General features: G+C 37.7%; 2 protein-coding genes across 3 annotated transcripts; one reads left to right on the top strand and one right to left on the bottom strand.

Annotated features, from left to right (window-relative positions):
* Positions 1-1210: 1210 nt before the first annotated feature.
* LOC113283355 (protein YLS7-like) lies at positions 1211-7146 on the top strand. Of its 2 annotated transcripts, XR_003327441.1 has the most exons (4): positions 1211-2561; positions 4267-4544; positions 5361-6350; positions 6694-7146. XR_003327441.1 is itself a non-coding variant. In XM_026532586.1 (3 exons), exons 1-3 carry the CDS (start codon positions 1631-1633, stop codon positions 6162-6164), a joined length of 2013 nt encoding a protein of 670 aa, XP_026388371.1. In that variant the 5' UTR covers positions 1211-1630; the 3' UTR covers positions 6165-6431. The 2 variants fall into 2 exon arrangements, 1 of the variants encoding a protein (XP_026388371.1); XM_026532586.1 differs by lacking the exon at positions 6694-7146 and having other exon boundaries at positions 5361-6431.
* Positions 7147-7237: 91 nt separating this feature from the next.
* On the bottom strand, positions 7238-9536 carry LOC113283356 (cytochrome P450 CYP736A12-like). The gene is made up of 2 exons (XM_026532587.1): positions 8188-9536; positions 7238-8066 (listed from the first exon to the last, which is right to left on the bottom strand). Exons 1-2 carry the CDS (start codon positions 9097-9099, stop codon positions 7452-7454), a joined length of 1527 nt encoding a protein of 508 aa, XP_026388372.1. The 5' UTR covers positions 9100-9536; the 3' UTR covers positions 7238-7451.
* Between the last annotated feature and the right edge of the window lie 845 nt (positions 9537-10381).

Raw genomic sequence — 10381 nt, forward strand, 5'->3', positions numbered from 1 at the left:
GGGTACTAACTGTAGATAAACAACCCTACCCGCCCGACCCTTTTAATTTCATGGATAAGAGATGTTCTGACCCGCACTATACCGTCCCATTTAATAAATAGGTCGGGCTGCCCGACTCGGCCCAATTTACACCCCTACATCGGATGATCACGAAGATGGTCTTCGGGATCAGCACGTCAATCAAGATGATAAGCATCAACAGTGTCAGAAAAGAGAGGCCCACATAGAGAGCCTATAAATACCCCACTCGACCTTGGAAGAAGGGGTTGACCAATTTTAGGAGAGAGGACTATTATTAGTTTTATCTATCTCCCTCTATCTCCGTCCCTTACTCAGAGTCATTCGACTACCACTTGTAATCCTATTCAACCTATATTGAAAGATCTATCATCCCATGAACATTGGCCTTAGTGCTGAATCACGTAAATCAACGTCTCATTTACATTCTATACTTATCGTTTCAACATGTTTCTATCTCGTGTTCTTCGTATTGACCTTATATATATATTCATGATGCAAAGTAGAAATAGAAGGACGATGAACCGGCAGGCTCAGATTTTATACCTTAGTTTAACTGCCTTTTCATATTTGTATTCCAAATATTGTATTTCATCGAAACTGCGAATATCGATTGTGGACACCTCACAACGCATGGCAAGAACCAAACGGTTTTTGTGGGTTTATCTCGTAATAACATACCTATTAGACTTGCATATATGTTCCAATGAGGTAGGTGATGTTAAACTTGAAATCTAAAAAAATCTCCAGCCATAAAATTTGTTGTCAGGTGCTAGGTTTGATGACATAGTTGACAACACATACATGAATTAAGTAATCCACCGGGAGCATTAAGGTTAGGTAAACCTAAACTCATTGACTTAATCAGTCCCTTACTTAAATGCAGTTTAGACATCATAACCCTCCAAAATACTTCTTCCAAGGGATGTCGATATTTTTTTCAATATAAATAACAGGTGTTTTCACCAACCACGGGACAAAGTCCTCAATCGTAAACCTTCACGTCCGTTTCTTTAGAGACGACGATGGTCAGAGAGACAAGAGAATCCGATCCAGCTTTTCGTACCGTACGTTTCTTTTGACCTTCAACCCTTACAATAACAAATTAACACATGGAGGTTATTCCGGTCATTCGAAAATGTCACTATCTAGTTATTAAATGTGGAAAGAAACTCTCTTAGATACGAGGGCACATAAATTTATTGACTGTATGACGTTAAAAACGTCCAGATTAAAACAAACCGGTGTTCTTGTACAATCCAACCACTTACTCGTCTCTCATCAAAACCAATTTCCTTGTTCTGTTCAGATTGACATTTTAAAATATATAATTCGGAATACGTCTGTACAGTCCACATATAGATCTTGGATTGATCTCACGGATTGAATTTGAAGCTCAATCATGGTATTTTTTCCCTGTAAATTTCATAGATTTCGTGATGAATTTTTCATAAAACAACATCACAGAGTTTCAGATTTGTAGAGATTCTTCAATTTACAGATTTTAAAAAAAAAAGTTATAAAGAGAGTTTACAGGATTTCATTTGAGGTATAGATTGGAAATATTATATTGATTGATGTTGTTGTCTGAGGGTTTGGATTTAACAGAGTGATGATGAATTTTGGAGTAACACAGAAAGGAGGTGGTTCAGGGTTTCCTGTAATTCCTAAATCACTTGCATCAATTGTAGTTTCAGTTGGTGGATTAGCTTTGTTTGTCATTTTTGCTTCATGTCTTTTGATATCTAACCCTGCTAGTACTCCTGTTAATGGTTCTTCTTTATTCAGCATTAGTAATAATTCAACTAAATCTGGTTTCGATTCGTCGCCATTGGTAGGTCTTGACAATAACAATGAGACTGTTACTTTGCTTACTCAGAAACCACCTTCAGATAGTGTTGATGATGAGAAATTACCCTCGATTAGTTCTGATAAGATAGATTCAGATGCAAGTGTTGAGATTAAAGAAAAGGGTGTTGAAACAGGACCAATTGATAACAAACCACCTGATGTTTCTTCTGATAAGCCAGAAGAGATACTTCCCAAGGATTCTGACAAGATTGATTTAGGAGAAAAAGGAAAACAAGAGATAACTTCTAACATTCCAGAGGAGATTCCAGTTCCATCACCTCCATTATCTGATGTAACTAGTAAAATTGATTCAGGAGAAAAGGGTGTTGAAGCGGGAGGCGATGACAAGATAACTGATTCTGAATTTCCTTCGACTACAAAAAAGGAAATTACAGTTCCTTCTCCTCCATTGTCGAAGGATTTAGGAGAAGAGGGAGTAAAGCAGGAGTTATCGGATTCTACTTCTCATACACCAGAGGAAATTTCAGTTCCTTCACCTCCAGTATCTATTTTATCTAACGAAACTGATACAGGAAAGAAGGGTTTTGAAACCGAAACTGATACAGGAAATAAGGGTTTTGAAACTGAAGACAATGGCGGGGTATCTGGTTCAGAATCACCTTCTAAAACGGAAGAGGAAATTCCAACTCCTTCTCCTCCATTATCAAAGGACTCTAGCAAGACCGCTTCAGGTAACTTTCTCTCATTAAGTATGAATTGTAATAGTTCCTGAATTTATTTATAACACTTTGCAACCTAAACCAGATAGTTAGGGAAGCAATTGAACGTCGGTATCACATTTAGCATTTAGGATGAGTCTTTATCATAAAAGGTAACCTCATTATTGAAGTCATACTTAGAATTGTGTCTAGTAACTGAAGACATGCTTGGTGACAGCAAAGAAATGTTGTAGGGGATCAGCTTAAGCTTTAGCCTTTAGGGTGACCAAAGTGACAAAACAATGCAGTCTGGGTCAGAAACCGATATCTGCAGGATAGAGACGCTCTCTTTCAGACTTTCTTGTGAAATAGCTTTGTAAATTGATTAAAAAAAAAAAACTTAGGAGAACTGACTGGTCCACCAACTTGTATTTTCAACTTTTTAGCATTGTTCTCTGCTCACTAAATTGTATTAACAGAAAAACCGGAGATTCTTTATACTGAAAATAATTCTGATCAAAACTAGATCTGAAAAGCTAATTATCCCTGTATGATATTTTTCGGCCCCTCGGTTTTTCTTTGAGATTCAGGCATTAAACACTTTGGGTTAACGATGTTAACGATATGTTGTTAGTTTATGCTGGTACCTTCGTCGTGGTGCTGACGAGTTCACTCGTCGGTTTGTTTATTTTATACTCATCAAGTGGTTTTGGCATTAGAGGCTGGTCAGTGATAGCTTCTGTTGTCCTAGCTAATCAGTCTGACCTTATACAATGTTAGGCCTGATCCTCTCTAGGATGCCTTTTTGCAACAGAATTCCTCGCGCTATAAGCACAAGATCCTTCCGATTTTGTCTTTTTAGTGTAAACGAGTAGAAGCATTAGATGCAACTTCGAGTAAAATCACATAGCAGCTTATATGTCTACATCAGCCTTTCATTACTATGAATTTGTGGTTTAGTTAAGAAAATCACATGCCTCCTTTTGCACTATTTGATAGAGCCCATTGTTACTTTAGTTCTTCTCCGATAGTCTATGCGAGTAGTAACCTAACCTCTATGTAGTTTTACTTTTCTTTGGGGTATAACCTCCAATCTAATTGAAATCCAACTATAGTTTTACTTATGAAGGGAAAGTTAATAAGTGCTGAATGCAAGTTAAATAATGTACTATGTCAACAAGCTTTCTGGTCTAGATGGCTAGAAGTACAGGGAAGTGGAACATTGAGATCTTGTGATGAAATGAATGTGACATTCTGAAGCCTTCATTATTGTACGTATCTGAAAATGATGAAGTCTATGAATACAAATAAGTATGTAAATACTCTTCACTTGTTTGATAGGAATTCCGAGAGTTATAAGACTAGATGTTGGAGGATGTTCATACTACATATGATACAAACTTTTGTATATTAATGGAAATGGTTAAAGATTATAAACGAGAAACAGCACTAAAAAAATTTGTGCCTTCTGCCGGACTGTAATGTAAGCTGCATTATTTTTTTGATTTGTGTACTATGCTGCACTAGTCACCTACTTTGTTGTGTAGATAAAACGTTGCAGATTCAATTGAATTGTCACCACTAGAAAAATATGTGGAAATGTTACATATCACAATGTAATTTGCTGAATTTTACTCTTTACATATCATTTACAAGCTCCCTTCTAATGTAAGTTCCTGGAGATCAACTTTTTTGTGAAGCATCGTATAATAAGGTCCTTTATTGATTTTCTGCGTAGGTGACTGTGATCTCTTCCATGGAAAATGGTTTTATGATCCAGAAGGCCCTCTTTATACAAACAACTCATGTCCAGTCATAACACAGATGCAGAATTGCCAGGGAAATGGTAGGCCTGACAAGGAATATGAAAGTTGGCGATGGAAGCCATCACAGTGCGACCTCCCACGATTTGATGGCAAAAAATTCTTAGAATTGATGAGAGGGAAGACACTTGCTTTCATTGGCGACTCAGTTGCGCGGAACCAGATGGAATCTATGCTATGCCTTCTTTGGCAGGTAACAGTGATTGCTTCTTTTTCCTTATTCTCGGATAACACTAGAACCTTTTTTCCTTTTTGTGAAACTTTTTTTATGAAATCAGTGAAAAATAATAAGCAATGATATTCCCGTAGCATTATCTTATCTTCTTATCAATACTTTTTCTCAGAATCACATTGTTAAACTTTATGAAAGGAAAATGAAGAACATATCCACTTTCATTATATATATTCTGAAAAAACATCGTGCATCCAATGGCTCACCAATTTCTTTTTTCTTCTTGTACAGAGGGCAATGTACTTATTAACCCTTTTCTTTCCTAAAATATGTAGATGTTATTTCTGCTTTTGCAGTTGGAAATATTTTTTCAGAAGACCAGCATTATGCAAGAATTCAACGTAATAGGCTCTGCCTGTTTTTGCCTTTTAGGAATAAACATTTTGCTTTTTAAGAACAAACTTCCGTAGTTGAAAATTCAATCAATGCTGTAATGTAAGGTAAAAAAAATGGAAACTAAAAACACAAATGGCTTTTAGTGCCGGTGTGCCACTCTTATACCTAGAAACCTCTTCACAATCATGGTAGGTTTGTAGTCATAAAATAACTCTGTAATTCTTTCTTTTTCGAATGTAAGTGACATTATTCATCTGAGTTTCTGCTTAAACTGCATCAATATTTCTGTATCTTGTAAGCCAGTTTGCTCGTCAGAGAGGGTCCTAAACCCTGCTTGTCTATAAATTGTGTCTCCTCACTGATCAATAGTTAAACTGAAATTCACTGTTAGTTTTATAGAGTTATAGATTTTTACATGTTCTGTTCTTGGCTCATTTTCAGGTGGAAGTTCCAAAAAATCGTGGGAACAAGCATATGCAACGTTGGTACTTCAGGTCAACCTCTGTCATGATTGTCCGAATATGGTCATCTTGGCTCGTTGGTAGGTCAGCAGAGCCCGTCGATGTTGCCCCTGCTTCAGTTGTCAAACTCCACCTAGATTCTCCAGATGAAGACTTTTTCCAATACCTCCCAAGTTTTGATGTGGTTGTCCTCTCTTCTGGCCATTGGTTTGCCAAGCAATCTGTCTACATGCTCAATAATGAAGTTGTTGGTGGGCAGCTATGGTGGCTTGACAAAAGCCGCCCAATGAAAGTCAACAATATAGAAGCATTTGGTATCTCTACAGAGACAATTCTCACAGCTATGTCAACTTATCCCAACTACACTGGCTTAACAATAGTCCGTGCGTTTTCACCTGATCATTATGAAGGTGGGGCTTGGAACACAGGTGGATCTTGCACTGGGAAGGTGAAACCTGCAACCGAATTGGTAGAAAACGGGTTTACAAATATAATGCATGAGAAACAGGTGACGGGATTTAAACGAGCAGTTGAAAAGTCGAAAAATGGGTCAAAGTTGAGGTTAATGGACATCACAGAAGCTTTTGGTTACCGACATGATGGCCATCCAGGACCATACAGGAGTCCTGACCCAAACAAGAAAACAAAACGTGGCCCAAATGGAGAGCCGCCGCCACAGGATTGCTTGCACTGGTGCATGCCAGGTCCAGTTGATACATGGAATGAGATTGTTCTTGAGATCATACGCAGAGAATTTGAGGACAATGTTACTTCCCCTGCATAAGATGCATGTCCACGTAACTTCGTCAATCTGCATCTTGTTGTTGTAATTTAAAAGGGAAAATTTGTTTAATTCTTGATCACAGGTATATTTAATTGTTGAGCAACTTGCGCTGGACCTGCTAATCTTCGTCGAGAGACGGATACCATTGGCAGCAAAAGATTGTAGTCTTAACATCGGGCATGGCAGGTAGATATTAGATCATTTTTGTTGTTTAGTAATTTTTTTTGGTGAAATCAATGAAATATATATGTTTTTGAGTTTTGAGTACCTTTAGTTGCTATGTGAAAACTTTAGTCCGTCTTTCCAAAGCTCAAGGCACTAGCATATCTCCCTTTCTTTTTCTCTTTATGTTTTGCTTTCTTGAAAATGAAATATAAAAACAAAATTTGCGCATGAATACAATTTGAAAAGGAAAGGAAACAAAAAGAAGTTTCTAGACTGGCGCCCCTTCTAAATTTGAAATCCCTGGAATCTATAAATATGGGTACCCTAAACTCCAGTTCTCTAACATATCTGTGCTTCCTTCTAGACTCTAGCCAGAAGTTCCAGCGAGTTGTTTTTGAGATGACTGAGTTGTTAGGAGATGATGATGGGGTTCTATTCGTTGAGATGGAAACTAAGAAATTGAGGAAGAGGTTTCCTTCAGATAGACCAATTTGTAGTGCTCGTGGATGTGGTATTCTTATCAAGTACACCTACAGATGTGTATGTGAGAAGATGTATTTAGTTCACAACTCCCGCAGCAAGCAACCCGGCGGCGGTCCTATGGAGTATGTAACTTGTTGCCCATGTGGTGCGCGAGATCGAGTCATATTTCGAGACCACTGAATTTATTTTACCATTAGTAAAATAAATTACACTCACTAAAATAAAAGAGGAGGTTGTGTCTATTTATTTTACTTTTCTTCATCTGCCAATTTGAGTAATTTTTTTTCTTCCTGTGTATGTATTTATCTCTAAGCTCAATGAAAAGTGTTTGTCATTTGATGTCTCCTCCTCCTCTTCTTCCTTTTTTACACCATATTTACATACCAGTCTAAATCACCCTTGGTTCCCTCATGAAACTGGAGAAATACAGAAACAAAAACAAGAGTTTTCTTAACAAAAACAGAAAAATAGCTTGTCAGAGGAAAAAAAAGAACTACCAAACTGGAATAGTGATCGGGTGTTAACTTCTCAGCTCAGTTCTAGTGTTTTTGGACCTCAATAGGTTTTACAAAGACTAAACAAGTATAATGATAGCCTACAGAAGTACAAACTTTACTTGAAACAATTCTTACATGTTTATCAACTGTGAAGACGATACTTTGGAATGGCACATAGATGATTGGCTCTCGGCATCACCACACCAAACACTTCTTTTGTATCTAAATCATCCGGCAACATATGATTTGGAAGCTCCCAATCGAAGCAATGTACCAATTGCGCCACAACCAATCGAACCACTAAAAAGCCTAGCGTCAATCCAGGGCAACGTCGACGACCTGATCCAAATGGAAGGAGTTCAAAATCATATCCTCGAACATCTACATTGTTCCCCAGGAACCTCTCTGGGATGAATTTCTCTGGATCAGTCCAGGTTTGTGGATCACGTCCAATTGCCCAACTGTTGATTATTACTCTAGATTTTTTGGGTATGAAGAAGCCGTTAACTTGACAGTCTTCAATGGATTCATGAGGGAGTAGAAGTGGTCCAACTGGATGAAGTCTGAAGCTCTCCTTAATGACCATATCCAGATACTCTAGTTTTGGTAGATCTGATTCTTCGACCAGACGGTCCAAACCGGCCTCTTTCTCCAACTCATCCTGGACTTTTCGCATCACTCTTGGATTCTTGATCAATTCTGTCAGGGTCCATTCAATTGCAGTTGCTGAAGTGTCCATTGCTCCTAGAAGTATGCCCTGCAACAAATAACCAGAATGAGTTGCTTCTCAAGATGTGGGAAAACTGGAGAACTGTCACATTATTAAAGTCCATTTTCTGTGACATTAAAAACGGAAGTGAAAAAGATTCTGCACTTACCAAAGCAATGGCTTTGATATTGGATCGATCGATTGGAAAGTCGGTATCATTAGATTCCATACAATCCAACAAGACATCAATGAAGTCCTTAAGATTATCCTTATCATAAACCTCTAAATGTTCATCAATAACGTTATCTAACATTTTATCAAAAACTTCACTAACTGCCTTCATCCCTTTCACCAGACCTTGAAGATCAAATTGACCAATAAAAGGAATATACTCAGCTAAATTTGGAACCGCAGCAAGCCTCATTCCTTCTAGCACGACTTCATGAAATGACTTTTTATCATGGTCGCTTTCCACACGCTTCTTTCCAAACACCATTAAGCACGACATATCTTTATTTAGAGCAAATACCTTACTAGTAATATCTACTACTTCATGTAAATTTGCAGCATCTTGCAGTGATCTAATCAATAACCCAATCTCAAAACTTCTCATGGACTCAAAAGACTCAATTTTGTTACGATTAAGCAGTTTTAATGAACTTAATTTACGAAGATTTCGCCAATACGGACCGTATTCAGTGAAAAAGCTTTTACGGTCATAAGTGATATACTTGGCAGCTGCAGTAAAAGGTCTACTTGCGAAATTGAGATCATGTGTTTTGAGAAAAAGTTCTGCAGCTTCAGCAGAGGAGACAACAATAACTGGGACAAAACCAAGACGCAGATACATAATAGGACCATATTGGGTCGACAATCGGTGGAGATCTCTATGAACGGCTTTACCTAACATAAAAAAGTTGCCTACAATTGGAAGGCCTTTTGGACCGGGAGGTAAGCGTTTAAGCTTGTTACTGGATTTTGATATGAAAATGATGAGATAATAAGCTAGTAGGAGAAATAAGAGAAGAGTTGAAATCCAATTAACAGCTACGGAAGAAGACATTGAAAGATATGTTAGCATAAATTTCAACTGTTATGGGTTTTCATTCTTGTTTTCTATACAGTGCAAGTGAATGACAAGGATAAAAATAGAAGAAATGTATTTCTGCTAGTACTAATCAAAGGTGAATACTACGATATGCAATTCAATGTAACAAATTATGAACTTGCAGTAACTCAAATCTCAGACAGATAAACAAAAATCCCTAGAAGAGGAATATAAAAGAATTTTATCTGACCTGATTGAAATCAAATCTCAATTCACCTGCTAGGAGGAGTTAGAGTTCCAAGCATAAAGTTGTTTAAAGAATTCATGACGCTTTACCAGTACTCTTGACAAGTTTTTCGTAACTTGAAACCCTATTTTAGATTCTTCTTCACTGCTGCTTGTTTTTGATGCTTTTCTGCTCTCAGATGTCAATTGTTGGGGAAAGATAGAAACTTACTAACACGGGTTTGGTTGGTTAGAGGCTGAGTTTGGTTAGTTTGGGCCAAGGTAGTTAATTTCGGATTCCGGTTTATCTCGGTCCCGAGCGAGACACTGGTACAACGTTGTTTCGGGGAGATTCCGTTTTCAAATTTCGGTGTAATTTCGGTTCCAACTTTTATAATAAGAAGTGTTTGTTGCCAGGTTCAATTAATTCCAATCCTAGTTTGAGTCAGACTAGAAGATTGAGGGAGTATTGACCCACTTAAAAGAAACATGGTATTAGTAAATCTGGTTGTTCACCTTCCTCATCATCAACACCAAATGATAATTTTAGGTCAAGAAATTCAAACACAACAACAAGCAATAATACTAGTGAGTGAATTAATCTGTTTAATTTTTGTACTTGAGATTAATCCATTCAATTTAAAAAAAAATTGTATATATATATTCCGGCCGAAATTCCGACCGAAAAACGCGTTTCCGGCCGAAATTTTCGCAAAGATTTCGTCCGGCCGAAATTAACAAAATCTCGTCTTTTTGGACCGAAATCCGGAATTTCGCCGAAATTTCGGCTGAGATGGCCGAAATCGACTACATTGGTTTGGGCAATTCCTATGGCAATGTATAACCAAAATTTGTTGAGCGGGGTGAACCGTCAAACAAGTTTCTCCATTATTGGAACAGAAGTGGGCAGTTGACCATCAAGCGTCAGGACTAGGAATATTCTCCCGCGTGTGTAGGTCCGCGTGTGAAGGTTAGACTCAGCGTTTGAAGCACAAACGCGGGCGTGAGAAGCAAAAATGCTAACGATCAAATATCCACGTCCATATTTCCAACGGTATAATTTTCAAAACCCATAAATTCTTTCAACTGA

The sequence above is a fragment of the Papaver somniferum genome, chromosome 5 (genome assembly GCF_003573695.1).
Source record: "Papaver somniferum cultivar HN1 chromosome 5, ASM357369v1, whole genome shotgun sequence".
Taxonomy (NCBI): Eukaryota; Viridiplantae; Streptophyta; class Magnoliopsida; order Ranunculales; family Papaveraceae; genus Papaver; species Papaver somniferum.